This window comes from Amblyomma maculatum, chromosome 1 (assembly GCF_055883805.1).
Source record: "Amblyomma maculatum isolate TAMU_Amacu chromosome 1, ASM5588380v1, whole genome shotgun sequence".
In the NCBI taxonomy this organism is placed as follows: domain Eukaryota; kingdom Metazoa; phylum Arthropoda; class Arachnida; order Ixodida; family Ixodidae; genus Amblyomma; species Amblyomma maculatum.
In genome coordinates, this window is record NC_139344.1 from 330,727,721 (window position 1) to 330,747,165 (window position 19,445).

The window sequence follows — 19,445 nt, forward strand, 5'->3', positions numbered from 1 at the left end:
ATTTTTGTTGCTCAGGTTCACAGTATGAGAAAAACTGCGTACAGCCTTTGTATTTTTCACGGTGCCATAAAAAGTACGCAGATACGCCAGATCGAAAGCTGCCTTCTTGAGAAGAATTAGTAGAAGAGCGTTACTCGTAATCGAGTCACCTTCCAGACAAATGATAATGCCGCACGGAAAGCCCCATTCCTGAGGAGAATGGGTACGCCAGCGCGAAAGTTACGCCGCGTCTTCTCTGCAAAAGATTCCGGCGCCCCTTCCGACACGTCGGCATCTTGCGGTTCAGGAACGCTTGGTCCTTTATAAATACGTTCGCGTTCTGCGTACGCACCGCGCTAGAAATGGCGCCGGTACGCTGCACAATTAGCCTCCCTCTCCCAAGCTGATCCCCTCGCGGAGGAGAGAGCGCCGTCATCGGGCTCACTGCGAAAAAATAACCTCAGCCCCACCCGTGAGGAGACGCAGCTGCCTTTTTCCAAGGCAGGGCCTTGATCTCAGACTGCTACGTCTTGCTTTGCTGCCTTTGTGCGGGATCTGTGGGCATCGTGCACGGCTGAGCAGGAATTAATTGCTCTGTTCTCAGTACGCATTAGAACAGGGTCAGCAAGTTTCGCGATAATTAGGAGATAATTGTAGTTACTTTGTCAGTCTCATAAGTATGTGCAAGCAATGCGAATTATTCGCTGTGTATAGCATATAAGCGGGGCGCAAACATAGGAAGGGAAACGCTTATGTACTCTTGGCTCTTGCTTAGTCAAAAATAATCACTTTGTGCTGACCGAGCACGAACTCGACTACGCATGCCCTGTTCATATCGTCTCATTTAAACGTGCATGCATACTCAAAATCCTTTTCTGCAGCGCTTTTGATTCACCCATCCGGACCTGTGCTCACTATTCTTGTGGGGTTGTTAAATCTATGACTTTCTTCGTTTCTGGGTAAATAAAAAGCTCCCCATGATCTTTGTCTCATTTGGCACGGTCGCAGTAAAAGTAGACCGTTTGGCATGTCGCAGTAAAAGTAGACGATCAAAACTCTATTCTCGTAATTTCGAATTAATTACAACGCCCCATTAGTCTTATTACCATGCTCCCAGAACAAGGAAAATCTCTGTAAAGAGTCGTCTCGACCAATTAAATATGAAAGACGGTTTGACTCTGCTATCCAACGCAGAGTCATGCAAAGCGTTCAAATCTCTGCTAATAAGAACTATCCGACCAAATTTCATAGGCCGGCTATCTCCATTTACAAGTGAAAGGTCAAAGTCAAAATCATGCTCTATGGGGGCGACTAGCTTGGAAGTGGTCCCATGGCCCACCCATGCCATATATGACTCATGAGTACACTTGGTTTACTCTAGTTGGAGTTGGTCGTTGTTTCGACGCTGACACAGGTTTCACGTAGAGGTCGGGTTTTGCAGACTTTGCCTGGACTAATGCTTTCGCATATAACTCGCATTTCCGCATTTCGCATTTCCGCAATGCGAAATACGCGGCTTTTCTGCATCACAGCTTTTCTCAGCCAACGAGGCAGAGGTTTTAAAGAACAGCTACTGCGATCATGCACGCAGAGAATGAAGGGAGCGGCGAAAGGTTAAGCTTTAATCACTACCCGCTGGGAGGAGGACAGGATACAAAATTGGCCCTTTCTGAGGCTACTCTCAAGAACGACATAACAGTTGAGAGCCGCAGACGGCGAAAAGAATTGCACTGACAGCAAAAGCACGCTTCAACAACTGCGCACTTATCCTCCAACTTATCCTCCGTCTCACCTCTGCTACTGATCTGTCAGGTGCATACGCTTTCATATGCCTCCCTCTCTTCACCGGCTAGGCACGCGCTGCCGCCGGTGTTAGAGAAGTTTGTCGTGTGCTAATACTCGCCAGTCGGCTAGCGAAGGCCTCTCATCGTTCGCCCACCCGTTGTCCCCAGCCATGCGAACGTGATTCCTACGTACACACGCACCGAATGTTGGCCATACCAGTGAGTGCACCCACGTCCTCTCTCCGCCACCGCCTGGACATAAACGGGATGAGAAGGGGGAGTCGAGGGAAGAGGAAGGAAGAATGGGAGGGGGCTTGTTCCGACTCGCTGCTTGCTGGCACCATCGCGCGCCACCCGACCCCAGAAACGGGCCACCTCCGACGGCTCCTGCGCGAAGCTGTCCGAGGTTAGAGATTGATGCTCCCCACTGCCGGCCGCCGCAGCTGAGCCCGCTATTTTTTTCTACCGCTTTTACTTCCGTCTTCGGTAGGTGTTTGCCTCTTGTCCGTCATTCGAAGCGGGTTTCCGTTTTCCTTTTTTTTTTTTTTCGTGCTTCTATTTGCCGTTCACGCACCTTCGCAATGCACCGCCAAGAACCATTCATTCTTCATTGTCGCTTCGAGGGAGTCCTGAGGACCACGTCGGACCTGTAAATGTGAGAGCACAGACTCATATATAATCTGCCAGCGCGATATCACACGTTCCTTTGAGACAGGAATGTGAGTGCTGCGATGCCAGCGCTCGAAGAGACTTCATTTCAGGGAGTAAATTATACCGCTGCGCCGTACATGGAATGACTTGGGGCCGAATCAGCTTTCTAACCTTGGGTGTTCGGCAAATTCCAGCTACACCAACTAACCTGCCATGTTTATTCGCTCGCCTAACATGATTGCTAAATGTGCCGAATTGCGTTTTCATGCGTTTTCATGCGTTTTCTTATTTCTTTAAGAACTTGCCTTGGCTGCAGGCAACTGCACCCAAGACATCAAGAGATCAAGTGTCAGAAGAACACACATAGATCACAAAATATTAGACATTTGTGAGGCGCGACCATTTCGGATCTTATTTGAGTGAGTGAACAAGCGAACGAGGGTGCAACAAGTACCATCATTTATAAAAACTGATTCAATAGGGATAATATATTGGGCAGCTTAGTGACTGAATGAGTGAATTCATGTGTGTGAATGAGTGAGAGTGAAACGTTAGCGAGAGAGAAGGTGAGTATTTATTCATCAAGTGTGTGAATTTGTTATTGAGCGAGGAGATTAATGCGCAACTGAAAAAGAAAACACTTGGTTTTGAAAGCATTTCTATAGATAAAAAAGCGAAAACGCAGCAATCCGTATCGCCCTCCGAAACATAGCAAGAACGCGACGTGAGTTTTGACTTGCCTTAGCCGTGCCGCTGCGATTCGAGGCGCGGTATGAGACCACAAGATTGATGTTCGCTGCCGGATCCTTTTTCTCGCCATCCTTTCCTCCGCCCGCCACCATCCTCGCGTTTCACCTCCGTTCCGCCTCGTACCTCTTGGCTGTTTCGTTCGGAACGTTATCCCCACGGACCATTCCCTTTCTCCCGTCGGTGCTGCCAGACACCCTTTCGCCTCCCCTGTGCATGTACTCTGACGTAGCGCCCACCGCTGCCGGATCTCGGAGCAAGCGCAATGGCGTCGACAGCATCAACAGCCGGCTCCTACAGTATTCACCAGCAGCGGCAACACCACTCAGCATCAGCAACGATGTGGGCGGTGACGTCATGGCAGTGAAAGCCAAGCCGTTGACGCGATGAAGTTGCAGGCATTACAGCTGGAGCTGCAGCTTTTCTATCTTTGGACACAGGCGGCGTGTCTAATACGTCAACGCTTTCTGTCGGATGCCGCGTCCTTGTCGCATTGTACTCACACGACTCGCAGCGAATGCCTCTGCGACCTCTGTTTTTCCCTTCATCTCTTATACGGATCCTAGTCAGTGTATATATGGCTCCCAGAAGGGAACCTCGTAAACAGGCAAGGCCTAATGCGAGACCACTCCGTCCGCTACGCACTCAGGAAATACTGGCCGATTTTTTCGAGCGTATTCAGCTTCCTCAGCGCTGCACAGAGCTGTCTATTTGCGGTCAACACACACACACACACACACACCCCGGGGGAAAAAGGAAGAGAAGCGGCGAGCTCTAGGTGCCGAAGGCACGCCCGTGCCGTGCAACGCGGCACAACCTCGCAGCCACCGCGCCGCAGAGCGAAGACGTGACCTGGCCGCACGATGAGGGGCTTCACCGGTGTCCCGATTTCCCCACCGATCTCCCTCCTTATTGTCCCGCAAGGCGCCGTCCGCACGCAGGAAACGGATGTGACGGATACATTTAATCATGCCTCCAGCTAGCGCCCTCTGGGCCTCCTTTCCTCCCTCTGTCCCTCCTCATGGCGCTTGGCTTTGGACCGTGCTGTCACTGTTTGCGCCTCCACCCACCATCTCCTTTCTTCCTCGTGTTCCCCATCCATCCTCCCACCGTCTTCCTGTCCGAGGTTCCTTGGTCGCTCGAGATGCCAGTCGAAGGGAGGGTTGAGGCGAGAGTGAGGGGGGGAGTGTGGACGGGATGCTGAAGTTACACGTCGGAGGCTGCCCGCCTGCGGCAATGTTTCACGCGTCCCTTCCCGTGACATGCTTTCCTTCTTCCCAAGATCCCTTTCCTTGTATTCTTATTCGCCGAAGCATTTTCCCGTTCTTTGAACCCGCCCTTCTCCTTCGTCTCAATGTATATAACAGACCACTGCGGCCTGCCTCTGTCAGGCTAGATTAGGTTCCCGTTGACGACGTCTCGATTACGCAGCGTGGTTCGTAGCCCTCGCTCTGTTTTCTTTGTGCCACTTGCTGCCTTTTGGCTGGCTTCGATTTTTCCCGAGCGTCGCTGACACCTTTGTTTGCGTTGCTTGTTGCGCTTGTCTTCAGACACGGTGGAAAAGCAAGATGCGTCTCCTAGACGCCAGACGTTGCTGGTGGCTCAGTCTCGTTTTTGCCTCGGCCTCATGCGCACTTTGTTTACCATGCGTGTCATGAATTCAGTCTCGGGGCTTAGTTATGGTAATGAGCACTGAACTGATAAAACTAGTGAGCACTTCGACGAATCCTAACCTGCTATGATTAATGCATTTTGCCTTGAATCTTACGGAGCGCAATGCTTAACTAATTACTTTTTTTTTTACGTGACGCGGGTGGTCTGGATCTGTGTTTTGACTTATTACTAATGCTTGGACGCATGCGCGATGTTCAGAGTTTGGCTCACAATTCTCAGACTACAGAAAGTTCAGTATCCTGCGAAAGCAGCAGTGAGTTAGTAATAGGAGAATTGCGTGGAACGAATTTAGTTCAGGAGCTTTAGGAGCCAGGCATGACTAGCAATAAAGATGCAGTTGTGAGGCATCTGCTCGTTCATGGGGATACAGTGACGTAGCCGACATAAGTTATTTGTCAGTGGATCGGTGTGTCGGCCTTCCAGACCTTGTTTTTTCTTAAAGTGGTGTGACGGAGTGAAATAATTTAGTTTTGTTTATGTCGTATACTGACCATGTACCCTGGAAAACATTGCACAAAAGAATTGCTTGCCGAAAAATTGTTAAGTGATGTTAACAGTAGCGGATGCCAGACAACCGTTCTCGACCGGCAGGAGCAATGCCAGGGGCGACATTGAGAAGCTGTATGTAATGGTTTACATGTGAGTGTGCGCTACTGAATTAGGCATAACTTCTGTGAAATAAGAAAAAAAACCACTTCTTTACAGAATACTGTACATATATGCACAGCCCAGTACACTTACACAAATTTGAAGATCACATGGGCTGCTTTCGTTCTATCTGAAGATCGTATTACGTGCACTTGTGCTATTACAGCCGGAAAATACGTAGACCGAGAGAAGTGGCGATTTTTTTTTAATAATTTTGTGTACGTTTGTTTCTGCCAAGCATACCCTGCCAAGCCCCCTTTTTCGTGAGAAATCACGGTCACGCATCCCGGGCTGAGCGGCTGCGTGCTGACGAAGTGATTCATAGGGACGCGATAACAACAGCAGTAATTAGGGCGCTCACAAATACACCTGATAGGTCTGTATTATCAACCTCGATAGCTTACAAATTTGTAAGGATGCCGCGATGAACATATCGCAGCGCAAATGCGCACATACCATGCACATCACTATTATGGAAAGCGCTCAAACGTTGGGCTCCGAGTAAAGCTTCCGCATCGCGCTAACTAAAGCAACCTTTGCGTGGAAGTAGAGCCGCACAAACCTAGAAAGCAAATGAGAGTGAACGCTTCCGCCGAAAATCATCGACTATGTACTGTCTGATTTAGTTTTTCATTGATATGCGTGTTGCTCGACTACTCTATACAATGGCGGCGCATCAGTCTGCGCGCTGCCTGCAATCGGCAGCAGCGCCGAAGGCGACGATCCGATTGGAAGGCCAAGCCCGCACTTAGTTTGGCCAACAAAGCATCGTTATGAGGAATGTTCAAACTCCTCAGAGCATTATCACCTACAATGTATAGTGAGTTCACCTTCAACCCAACCTGCTACACATTTACCGCGCATTTGCTTCCTTTTAGCCGGACGAGCATACATCTACACACCGACTAACGATGTAATGATGCCACTAGCATAGACCCAAGCGACCTAAGAGCAGCAATATGGTTACAAAAACCGACTGACCAACACTAACACACAGTGACCTTGTAGCCTTTCGTGACGTGCTTAGGCCGGCAATTAACTGCCACAATACCACTTTTTTTTTTTTTTGCTTCCTTCTAGCAGGGGCCGGCACTTCTTTATGGAAGAATACGTAGCTAGAAGACGCTCTTTCGTTTCTGCACTGACGGAAAGCGTGCTTGATATTGACTGGTCGAATTTACGGAGCCTCCATATTCGTTTTAACTGAGCGGCGTGAGCACAGTTGTTCGTTTCATGCGCGATGCTTTATCATAGCCCTAATTCATATTTTTGTGATAACCCCATCACCATTCGTAATAAATAAATGTTCATTAATATCTAGGGCCATTATGAGTAGTCTCGACTGCATACCTACTGTTCCAAGGAAGCCGGCCTCTAAGGCCCTTTGGGATTGAAGAAGGTTTCTTTTGCACAATTACACCATTGTTGGCGGATGTCAGAAAACAAGATTAAGATTAGTAAATAAGCTGGCAAACTAATTTTTGATAATTAATTTTTTTCAACTTTTACAGTTATAGGTGTATGTTACAATTAGGTTATTTTTTTTTACAATATTTATTTCGTCAGGGCATCAGTTAGGTATGAGATGAGTGCAGAATGAATATATGATTAAATGAATGGAAAAGGGTTGGCTGGTTTTATAAGTCTAGGAGTGTGCGATGATGTGGTCCCTGCGTCCAGACGATATACGAGGCAGGATTGCTTGCTGAAAGGCCAGCTATCGTCGGGCGCCGGATTCGTGTTGGTTTTAGTGCTGGGCAGTCCCACCGCAAGTGGTGAATGTCGGCTGCAACATTTTCATTTTTACATATTGGACACCCTGGGCGGGGATATAAGTATCAGAAGTGAGACCTCCGATCATTAGCCGGCCATTATTAATACCCCTACCAGGCTTTAAAAATTCAAAACCGAGAATGCCCTCGGCGCTCTGGCTTTGCAAATTTGGTGACCTCGGGCAAAAATGGGCATTTTCAAAAAATCCGCTTGCTAAGCTCTGCCCAAAGTGCTGTGAAGCAATGGTGCAATCACCTCGTCACTTTTTTTTCCCTTCTGCGGTGCGATGCTCGCCTCTGCTTGCGTGCACTGTCCACATGACACAGAAAAGGTGACATGGTGCCAGCGCCATTGATTGACGGGGCTGGAGGCGTTGCTTACAGCACGGACGTTTTGAAAGCGCACTTATTTCTCGCGAGATAGTCACAATTTCTAGGTCCACAGCGTTTAGAGTAATCGCGTTTTCTAATTAATAAAAACAGACCGGATAATGATAATTTCTTGCTATAAGTTTATGATTGCATGCTAGATGCCTAACTGCAGTTGTTCAAATGTTAATTATTGTATATCAGTTGACCAGGTGACTACGTAACAATATTCCCCAGTTTTCTGAACTCCGATATCATATGATCGATACGGTGGCCTGATATGGTGCGTGGATGCAAAGGACCACATGGCGCAATAACCGCCAGAGATCTAAAAGAAGAGCAGCGGGAGACCCCGATGTCAAGCCCAAGCCTGAAGGACCAGTGTAGCCTCGTCGACCCGACTTGGAAGATGGGTTGAGTCCACGGCTTCCTGGACTGAGGAGGCTGGCCACCTTGGGAAAATATTTCCCGCCTGCTCCAAATAAAAGTTTCTCTGATGACCACCCACACTGATACAGCTGTGCCGCAGAAGTCGTCCTCATGTAAAAAAAAAAAAAAAAAAAAAAATTCATTTAAGATTTAGTGGCCAGCTTTCTTTCTTGAAGCACTTGTGAAATAATTCTGGTGTTCAGTATAAACGCAGCCAAAGTTTTAAAAATGATGGTATGCCCGAGCCCTCTGAATCTAACCGAGAGCGGTGGAGATTTGTCTTTTCTAGTCTGCACTATTTTTTTCTTTCACCATGCTTAATGTATTACTAAAGATTAATTATAAAATATTTTATTTATTAGCTTCAGGGACAATGTGCCTCCCCAAATATTGTAAATCGTCCGAAAAGCGGCTAGATGCCTTGTTTAGATCGTGCTAAGACTTGCGTAGCTTAATTTTTTGGCCTTCAAAGAAAGCTTTCACGTGGCCAGCCTTGAATTACTCGATTATGCGCACATAAGGCGTTAGAGGAGAAAACACTGGATTGAAAGGTGTATTTAGTTGCCTCAAACGCCTCTAGCGACCGTGAAATGGCGTCGCCTATATGGGGCATTTTTTTTTTCTTTTTTTATTGCGAGAGTTATCGTTTACGGCCGGTAAAAGAATATTTTACGTACTACTATTCTTTGATAAGGAACAACGTAGTTATCTATTTTTTGGAATGATGTGCAACTTTTGCATTGGCACTTTGTCCCCAAGTCAATTTTTAAAGAGTTAGATGATCAGTCTTCACTAATAGACAAACATTGGGGAACATAAATATAGTGCTGACTACAGGCGATCCTCAACAGCCACAAGCTGATTTCTCAACGCTAAGACACACCGACATATACATATATTGCTCGGCCTATACCGGTGGAACTGTCCCTTAATAATTACAGCGCCTATTTTTCTTACTCTAGCCCCCCGGCGGTGGCTTGGGGCGCTCGACTGCTGATCGGAAGAATGCCGACTCGATCCCGCCTGCGGTGGCTGCCTTTCAATAAAGGCGGCTATCACGACCCCCCCCCCCCCTCCCCCTTACTTTGCCACGACAGGGCACCTTAAAGAATCCCACCATGTCGTATTTAGCACAACCTAACACTACGGCGTCCCCATAGCTTGAGTCGCTTATTTATATTATTGTTTATGGTGTTAGAATCGGGAAGAACACTGTAGCACAAGGTTTATTTTCACGAAGTTCTATTGCGTTTTAAGAAAGCGAAAAAATAAAACAAATATTATTGGTATTACATATAACTGCATCTGAAATTGATTTTTATTTAGACCAAGTCCTACAAGTCTCACGTTCACTTTCACAAGCCCTCCTCTTTGTGAATCTGCATACCATTTTGAGCAATATTCCTTATATTATTATTGTAATTATTCTGAGTTAACTTTACCGACCACTGAACTAGCCTGTCGCAATCTATTTGCTTCATAACAGCAATGTTTTTTGAATGCTAGAATATTGTTTAGCATTACCTCCATATTTAGCGAGGTATTAAACTTCCCACGTAACGAAGGAAAATCGGTTTGCCGCGCTATGCCTCCTACCATATCCCAAATGCATACCTTATGACATTTTGTGAAGAATGCGCACAACAGCGACAGCGTCAGATTTTCTGATGAATGGGGCCTGTAACGCCACCGCATCCATACGCTGCTACTTTCAGTCGACGAGTGGAATGGCTTTGACCCAAGAATTCACGTTTTGTTTCATACTAATCAAGCCTACAACTGTGTCTTCTCTGCTGATACAACAATTTTCACCGTGTTACACCTTCAAGTACAAAAACGCGCCCAGTCTTAATCAAATACCGCCACATAGTTCAGAGACAAGCCTATGCAACTTCGATCGGTGCAGCCGACAGACTCGATCAAACCGCCCTCCTCTTCCGAATAAACTTGGACACGTCGACAAGACCTCTCCGTGCGCTGGCGTTCTTTCGCATAGGTTGAAGGCGCGAAGCTTCGCGAGCGATCCCAAAGTAGAAATAATGCCCTACCGGGAGGCCTCCCTTTTCCTCTGGTTCACCGGCGTGCCAGACTGGCGGTAGCGCCCTGCTCCGCTTGTTCCTGCCGGTCCTCTGCTTTCGCTCGCGCTCCGCCCCAGAGCAGAACACCTCGGCACTAGTTCGAAACACGGGCCGCGCAGTGTTTCGAGCAATCTTCATTTTTGTTCCCGCCTGCAGTTATGTTAATGCTGCTTCTTGCTCTTTTTTTTCTTTTTTTCACAGAGAAGCCGCGCGAAGCTGTTCTCGCGTCTCTCTATTTTTGATCATTTCTTCCTTTCCCTCTTCGCTCACCCTCTCTCAGCGAGTCAAAGCGCAGCTATTGTTTGATTTTTTTTTTTTTCCACCTCCGCCGCAGCCTCGATGCCTGCGTAGATCGCGCTTTTGGCGCTTGGGAGTAGGGGCAAAAACAAGGACGCAGAAAGGAGCAACGTCACAACGTTTTCGACCCTCCAGGCAGCACAACCGACCTGACGGGAGCAGCGTGCTGTACGCCGGTGCTCGCTGATAAGTTGGCTATCTGGCGTCTAGCTCTGGCCGGAACCTCGTCTGCAGCTCTGGCGCCCCTTTTGTTTTACCGCAGCCGAGCGCCCTGCACTGGCATCTGCGCGGAGCTCCCTTCCGGCCTGCCCGTTCGGGCGTGTCTTGAGCAAGCCTTTTGTCTCTGCGCATCTTTACACTCGTTGGCCCCCGAAGTCATGTTTTCATCGTTAGCTCCCTTTTTATTTTATAGTTTCGTTCTTTTTCTTGGGTGCCGTAAATACTCTCCTGTAACCTCGCCTTCTGGTTCTACAAATTTCTCATTCTCAAGTGAGTTTTGCGCTAACTAATAGTTGCACAAAAAAGGGGGCGTATAATAACGCAGAAAGCGGGCGCGTGTGCGGCTGTATTTTTGCTCGAAAAACGGTGCACATAGCTTGATAAGCGTCTGGGGCGAAAACAATCATGGTAACGCGTGTCGAGTTACTGTAGACCTTGGCAACTGCATTACGCCGGTCTTTATTTTTATTGATTGCTTAAAAGCGCCAACTATTATCTTCAGCCTCAGCAACTTTTCCGTAATTGGAAAATATTTTTTGTTCTTGCTTCATTTTTTTCTTCCTTGGTTTGAAAACGCTGGAAACGAGAACCACGAAATTGGCCCGAATGCTGGGTATGTTACGTTAGGGTACGCAGAAGCAGTTTAGGTTGCACGTGCCGGTTTGATTGAAACCATAGCCGTTTCCTGGCTGATATCAAATAAACCTGTCGCAAATGGCCAAAACGAAATATAAGAGTGGAACCCTCAAGTCTCGCCGGAAAAGTGACGCGATAGAGCTATTGCAGGGCAGTTTCATTCCACAAATTATAAATTCTTTTTTCCTTGTGGGAGAAGGATCTCATTTTTCGGTAGACACCTAAGCTTACTATTCACGTCATACAATCGGGATTACGTATGTCGCTGGTTCAAATCCCTAGCCTCCAGCTTGTCTAGAAAATGTCAAATTTTAAGAGAAATGGCATGAGCTGTTTAGCGGCAATAAAGAAAAAAAAAGCGCCCGTAACGCTGCATAAAGAAAGGTTCTCTCATGTTTGTGGTACGACGACACGTGCGCGTAAACCGAGTTCGAATTCGTGGGTCGGTAAGACTTATTTTTTTTTTTGTTCCTGGCTAATTTTCGCGTTACATTTACAACAACGCCGACGCCTGCTTTTCTGCGGTACATTGCCTCATGCTATCGCGAAAAAAAAATCCAGTGAAACCTTCGACAACCCTGATTATTTGGACACCTTACACAATCGCCCAGCTCTTTCTCATGATCGCTAGCGTGTGCCTCCGTTAATCTTCCTTTTTCCACATGCAATCAGTTGTGTATTAGCGCGTGTTGTTTGGTCGATACATGCAAGATGATGTTTCCCGCGAACGTTAAAGGGAATTTCACGCATTGATGACTGCTCAACCTTCGGCATATGTTTTACCTTTCATTTATAGTTTTAAAAATACCTTTCAGTTTCAGCTAGGTGGAAAATGCTTGGTCAGCATGAGTGTTCCGCACTATATTGCAGTACACATAGGCAAATAGGCTTTTCTATTGAATATATGTCTTTTTTCTTGCCACTAAGTAGTTCGTTAACTGTATGATTCCTAATTTTTTACATGCTTTTAATGTGTGGGACATACCTGCCCTAATTACAGTCAGTATTGTTATTTCAGCATCGTTTCACTGAGGTTAGTCGTGCGGCCGTCTATAAAAGCCGGAAAGATTAGCCCCGATCGAAATCTTCCCAAAGAGTTAAGGAGCAAGCGATACCGAAGATAATCCCGTGTAGACCAATTTTTCATCACAGCTTCAGCATATCTCAACTCTACGATCGAATATCACCAGCCTGCTGATATTCAGCAAGAGTGTAAGCAGCAGAAACTAGCAACAGGGTAATTCCAAGGATGTTTGACTGCGCATAGTCAGAAAGATCACGTCAAGCGCTACCGTTAAATATCGAAGAAAAAAAAAAAAACACAACTACGTCACTGCCTGTAGCAATTTATTACGCCGAGATATGAACCGTTACGTGCACAGCCTTTTCTTCAAGACCATTTTTTATCACTTAAATCACTTTCTGCCTCACATCGAAATACTGGTAATTTGTAAGACGCTGTCACTGGCCTAAAAAAAATCGAAAGCGAGGACAACTGATATTCTTGAAATCAATGCTCATGTGCCGCCGTGTCGCTACACTCACCAAATCTTTTCAAGTAATGCCCCTTTCATTAACCAACACTCGGGTCGTCGGAAGTCACATGTTCTCAGTGTGCAAAGAACTACAGCCCCATGCACTTCGCTCGCGACGAGGCCACCGTTCGGCCGATATGCTGCTACGTGCTTCGATCGCTGCCGCCTTCCTAGCGACACTTGTTCAAGGCGTGTGCGAAATCCCCGAACGACTGCACAACGCCGGCCTGTTCTTCTCGGCGAACGTGTACACCAGCGGGACCACGGTGCATTACGTGTGCGACCCCGGGTACGACCTCCTTGGCCATCATTTCAGGACTTGCCAGGCCAACGGCACATGGCTGCCTGCGGGATTGCCCTTCTGCGTCAAAGACATCGCCAAAGGCAAGACCGTCCATTCTTCCACGGTCGTCACTGATCCCGTCAACAAAAACCACACTGTCAATACCACAAATTCCACCGGGAGTGCCAGAATCAACGGCGGTAGAAATGCATGCTCCTTGTTTGCACGTGGCACGTCTCATTTCTGGTACATAGACCTTGAAGACGTGTACCAGGTTCAAGTGCTGAGCTTCGAGTTTGCCAACCAGACCAGTCCGTCCGCTACAGCCGAAAACGTCACCATCGACATGTGGGTCGGGGAAAACATTGCGGATCTCGACAAGAATCCCTTGTGTTCCCAGTTCGTTGGTCAATTTCCTTACGGCCGTCCGTTGTACACCCCTTGCCTCAAAACTCTTCCGGGAAGCTACGTCATGGCACAAGTGACGTCCGAGAATGCGTTCGAGCTGGCTCTCTGCGGTTTTCAAGTCTTCTCTGACCATGCTGCGCCGATTGCTTTGAGGCCGTTGCCGACGACGCCATCAACGTTCAATCGCACCTCAGTTTTTGACCAGGATAACTATTTCCTTGGCTACCCACTTTCCAAGAAGATGGCACTGGTCGCAGGCATAGTCCTCGCTTTGGCAGGCATCATCTTAGTCTTAGTCTGCTGCTTGAAGTGTTTGTTTGGTAACATTTGTCGAACGTGTCGGCGCGGCGGATCTTACCTGGACAACGATTACGTTAGCACAGATACTACGCCGGCGGAACCCGATCGTCGCGGGAGAAGTCGAACGGCCTCCGCAGCGTCGTCATCGGAGCCGACCCTGAAGGCTGTCTACGCTCGCTGCTCAGCCAGGTTCAGTTACAAGAAAACCAGGCACAGCGGTCGAAAAGCGGCAGAAGAGAAGACCTCGACCGAAATGAAGGATGCTTCCGTGTCGAGCTCTGACACAACGATTCCGCTGTCGCAAACATCTCCGCTAACGCGTAAAGTTGGTAATTACTATGAGTCCAGGCTCCTGTGAAAGTCGCTTTGATGTCATCAGAAACGCTCCATTTATTTTGTCGTGCAGCTCTGCAGAAGCTTTCAAGTGGTCTACGTCTTCATGCCGATTATTTTGGCAGTTGTGAATGCACCCGCTTTTGAATCTGCATGAAAGGACATTAAGAACAGTGTTGGTGCAAGTTCATGAGTCTGCATGATTATACGAGCCTGAAACAATATCAGTCTGCATTAACCCTTGGTACAATGAATAAAGTTTCACGAAAGTCACGTGGAACAAAGCTATCATGATAAACAATTTGCTTCTTTTTCTACACGGTTTCGCGTAAAAAAATATTTGATCTTGTTTTATGAGAAGGCAGAGTATTGAGGAATTTAGTACGGAGCTAAAATCTGACAGCCCGTGTAGCATTGAAAGTGAGCGCGTTTCCGTTGCCATGTCGAGCCAGGGCCAGCACATCTGTAACCACCTCATTATTAGTTTAGCCGTTCCCATTGTTCTTGCACAGGTTTGGGACGAATTAGATTTTGGCAATTTGTGCAGTTCGAAGAGAGCCATGGAATGATGAGGTGGAAAAAATACCTTGCTACCAAACTAAGCTGTGACAGAAGGCAGTTATATCCAGGCTGATGACGATGACCGAAGTATTATGGTGTCGATGGAAAAATGTAGATGAAGAATGATATGGTAACTTTATGCCCACATTTTTCCCCGATGTCCCTTTGAGCCGTTGATTTATGTAGATGATTACAATTACATGTGTGGGACGGGAAAGTGTCCATCTCTGGCACAGCCAAACGGGGTTTCCGCTTTAACGCTACGTTCCGCCACTCGTGTACAACGTAAGTATTCTCGTGTCGGTAGTGGTAGTGGTAGGGGGTGAGGGGGGTGGAGGGCAGTTATATTTGTCACAAATGATAAAAACAGTTCTTGTATTTTCCGCACACGCTTTTATTCGATAAACAATACACGGAATTCTTTCATTCCTGTTCAATGGTTCTGCCCGAGGTGTCAATAGATAAAAATAAACCGTACGATGCTCTCGGTAACTGCATGGGCCTGCTGCTATGCATGACATGTTTGATAGCTATATCACGGAAAGACGAAAACAGGACTGCTAACTCATAGCAGCACTACAGTTGCCCAAATTATGCACCTCAAGACTCAATAAAAAATCTATATTGCACTATCACCATTTCGATATATTACTTTTTGTGAGCCAGAGAATTTTTGAAAAGGGTGGGTGAACAGGCCAATGCCAAAATCAATTAGCTCGCCATATCTTGTCTTATTTATTGGCCATATTAGGGCGAGAAAACATGTATACAAAGAGGAGCGCTCGTGGATATGCAAGACCAGAACAGGAGGCGGGGGCCTTCCAAATGAGGGCGAACAGGCGACAGCCGTTGGACACCGTTTGTTATCGTCTCGTGGGAGGAGACCGCGTACAGGGTGTGAACGAAACGAAACGGGGAAGAGGGCGAGGGAAATCCGGGAAGACGATGGGGAGGAAGGGAGGCGTGTGACGAGGTATCGCATTTATTTGTCCGATTGTTCGCGCAGCTAACGAGCAATCGGGGCACCGCTTAATTGGTGTTTGATGTCGAGCCCCCGACGAGAACGTGCACGCCATGCGGCCTTCGCTTTTCTCTTTGCAGCCGGGAAGCTGTTTCCGTTGCTGCTCTCCTTCCCCATTTTCCCCAGCTTCAACGTCTGACGCCAGCTCCCTCTCACAGCCGCTGCCTCTGAAACTTGGAGTGCTCGGAGTATTGGTAATGGTAGTGCCTCTTGAAGAAGACCTGTTAGCAGATGAGGAGATAGGTACTTGAGCTTTTGTTGGGGCTCTCGTGGTTAAAGCACACTCTCTTCTTGGCGATGGCTGCTTCAGTCTGCCGATTTCTCTTCCCTAGATGAGCTGGGAAAAAAAGGGAAGGAGAGTGGGAAGGAGAGTGCTTGCGAGGAAGTTTATTGTTGACACTCGAGATCGAGCCAATGACATGTTGATTGGTATGATTGTTTGACTACGTTTTTATGGGCCTGACCTGTAATAGGTCCGACGCGTTGCAACGATTGAAATTGTTTCGACTTCCGGGAAATTGCTAAGATCCTCCAAAATATCACCACGGACGTTGTAGAATTTCTTGTATTTCATTTTTGTTCTTCGATAGGACGTGACGTACATACATACATTGTTGATCGTGGTATCGTCTCTATGCTTTCCGGTTTCTCACAGATGACAGTCAAGGTATGTAAAAAAATCTGGTCAAATATTTATAAGGGAATGGTCTTTGTAATGTTTCCATATTGCCTCCGCATGCTATTCACTCATGCTGCTCATATATTAAGACATTTGTTACTTGTTGATCGTATTTATTGGTTCATCACGAGCACCCTTGAGGATAGAAAGTTCATCAAAGTGCTCCACACCTTTATACACGTTCGTCTTAGTGTCGACAATCCTGATAAAATATTAGATATTATTTCGCACACTGGCACAGATGGCGAACATTAAACCTAGGCGGGTATTGCGCACTTGAACTATTCATCAGACCTCTATGAGCTCACGCTCAAAGCAGTCATTCTTTAATACAACTTGCGCTATCTTCGATGGGTGATTCAATATTTAGGCTTCGCTAATGGAGCAGCAGGAGTGTTAGCTCTAAAGCCTCATTTATGACATTCTCATATTCTTAACGTTGCTTCAGCCGCTAGGGCTGCGATACCTTAATCATTGCTTAAGCTTGCTTTCCCCGCATCCTGTTTGAACGTTCCATGTAGCAGCTTAGTTAAAATAATAAAAAAGCATGGAGTTTATAGGGGTCACCCTTTCAAATCATCACCTTTAAGGACGCCATAGGACGACTCCGGAGTTTTAATTACATGGGGCACTGCAATGCGAGCTGAAATCGCACATTACATGGCCGCCTTACGCTTCGTCACCATCGAAACGCGGCCACCGCGACCTGGACTAAACTCGCGTCCTCTAGCTCAGTGGTCGAGCGCTGCAGCCACTGATCCAAACCGGCGAGGCCAACATTAATATAAAGATAAAATTATTCCTGAAATCTTGGTTGCGCGGAAAGCAGAATACGTGCAAGCATATACCCAAACTGAACACAGATGTACACTTGACTAACTTTAGCGATGGGAACTTTGCATTTCCATCCTGTAACCTTCAGGCTGAAATAGTTTTAACCTGATTGTGATAAGCTGAAAAGTACTTTTTCCATGTGACGCACAGCTCACCAGTTCAGTCACGAACTTTCACATGAGCGATGTTTAGGATTAGGAAGAGAAAGAAAAATGGCCAGCCAAAATCTGGAAGTAGTCAAAGTTCTTCAGGTTGCACAGTGAGCATCATGAATGTCAGCAGTGGTTTGGTTTGGTTTATAGGGCACATCGTCCCGAAGCGGCTTAGGCTATGAGATACACCGTTGTGGAGGACTCAGGAAATTTCGACCACCTGGGGTTCTTTAACGTGCACTGACAACGCATAACTTGCGGGTGTTTCGCTTTTCGCCTCCATCGAAAAGCGTGTCTGCAGTGCCGCTTAACCGTCGCGGAACCCAGAGCCTGACCTCAGTGTTACGCTTGTGCATTGTTTCGGGTTGACGGGTAGTGTTTTATGCTTTCAAACGCGTTCAATGCCCTTGCATGCCATGGCAAAAATTTCTTAACAAAGTAAAGGCTCGAGAGCATCGCCTGAGTATAGAAGGTTGATTGAGGAAGCCTGACAAGGTAGTGGGGCCTGTCTGTCAGCACTCAGCGCCTGCTTAAAATAGAGGACCAACGTGGTAACGTCTAAGACTGCACGACTTATTTCACTGCTTATTGCACGACTTATTGTTGCCTTAAAACGCTATTTTCTTCAGTATATTGTTAATTCTCTCCTTTTACCGATAATGCGTACATCTATGGCGTACATCTAAAGAGTATACTGACATGTCCCGGTTAAAACTAAATTTCAGGGAACGAGTTAGGCAGATGTTTATCTTTTTATGTGCTTGTGTGTTCATACCGAAAGCGCCCACTCCTACACATAGGCAAGTTGATTTTGGGGAACAGTTTGAAGGCATTTTTCCTCCAGTTCGAAAAAAACAACAAATAAATCGGATAAAAAATTACTCCGAGAAAAATTCTGGGCTTCGAAAACATGTTGACAACATTTTCAAGAGCAGAACAAACATTCAGTTGTCGATTGACAAGATCACACTTGTTGGCGTCGCAGTCCTCGGGTTCAGACAGGCGTGTGCAAAGATTTGCAGATCACGTACGTGCAAATCGAAGTCAAAGATTTGTTTGCCTGTAGCAAACAAAGCCCCTCTTTTGTCGCTCGCGATGACGGCACTATTCACTCCCTCCTGCCCAACAAGACTCGCCAGGGACTGAACCTTCACTACGTCCTAGAGACATGCCAAAAGGAGGGTACAGTGAAGAAACTGAAGTGCACCACTGGATGCCCTGTTTACAAAACGTGGACGCCGGCAGGCGGCTCTGTCATCGCTTACAGACCATGTTTGCTTTGCATCCGTAAGGAGCTTGGCTATGAACGGTTCCCGCGTACAAGTCGGTACGTCCCAGCGTCGACTATGGCATGCACGAGAGGGCGGCGTGCGGAGCGTTTCGTATTGCTCTCTCACCAAACATAACAAAACATTCCGTCTCTCTCTCTCTCTCTGTCGCTCGCTCGACGCAGTAAAACAAAGGGGACTGACGAAGGGGACTGAGCTCGGCCCCGGTTGGTTTGGAAGCTCCGTCGGATCTGGCGCGCGCATGCATTCATTGAAAGCGCAAGTCAAGATCGATACAGTATCGGACGTGTTCTGCGTGGTATGTGCACACGCCGCGCGGCAGGGTTTTAGGCGTGCCGGACTATCGGGCGCAGGGCCCGGAGGGCTCCTGGCCAGAGCAGGTTCCGGTCGCCGGTTCCGGCCAGCTGTGGGCAACGCGCTCATACGGGAAAAGTCCGGCGATCGATTTGGCGACGCTATCGGGAACTGAGTCCGCGCCCACTGGGCTCATATCGATGCCTGTCGGCCCACTGTTTCAATTTATCTTGCGCCATTTGCAAGTCGACGCGGAAGACAATGCTGAGCGTCATGACAGAAATGCGCGGCTAGACGGCTTTCCCTAATCCTGATCGATCTTTCCTGGCGGCATATTTTCAAAACAGCCCGGTTCTTTCTCTGCTCTACCGATCAATGTGAAAGGAAGCAAACTTTTAATGCTTTGATTTCTTTATTTGTGCGTAAGGATCTTTGACAGTAGGTACAGAGGTAAACATAAGCGCCAAAGTCAA

The 19,445-nt window shown here is 47.3% G+C and overlaps 1 protein-coding gene and 1 long non-coding RNA gene across 2 annotated transcripts in view; one reads left to right on the plus strand and one right to left on the minus strand.

The window, feature by feature from the left end:
• LOC146207419 (uncharacterized) overlaps positions 1-10,306 on the minus strand; it is a 48,842-nt gene extending 38,536 nt beyond the window's left edge. The window contains exon 1 of the long non-coding RNA XR_014700285.1: positions 10,102-10,306. This is a non-coding gene — a long non-coding RNA (uncharacterized LOC146207419). The remainder of the gene's footprint in view (positions 1-10,101) is intronic.
• A 2,380-nt stretch (positions 10,307-12,686) lies between these two features.
• Positions 12,687-14,641, plus strand: LOC146207420 (uncharacterized). Its single transcript, XM_084587231.1, has one exon. The coding sequence runs from the start codon at positions 12,797-12,799 to the stop codon at positions 14,165-14,167; it is 1,371 nt and encodes a 456-aa protein (XP_084443357.1). The 5' UTR covers positions 12,687-12,796; the 3' UTR covers positions 14,168-14,641.
• The last annotated feature ends 4,804 nt before the right edge of the window (positions 14,642-19,445 follow it).

Excerpts from the sequence above, each read along its gene's own strand:
- LOC146207420 (XM_084587231.1), top strand. The coding sequence starts at position 12,797 with ATGCTCATGTGCCGCCGTGTCGCTACACTCACCAAATCTTTTCAAGTA.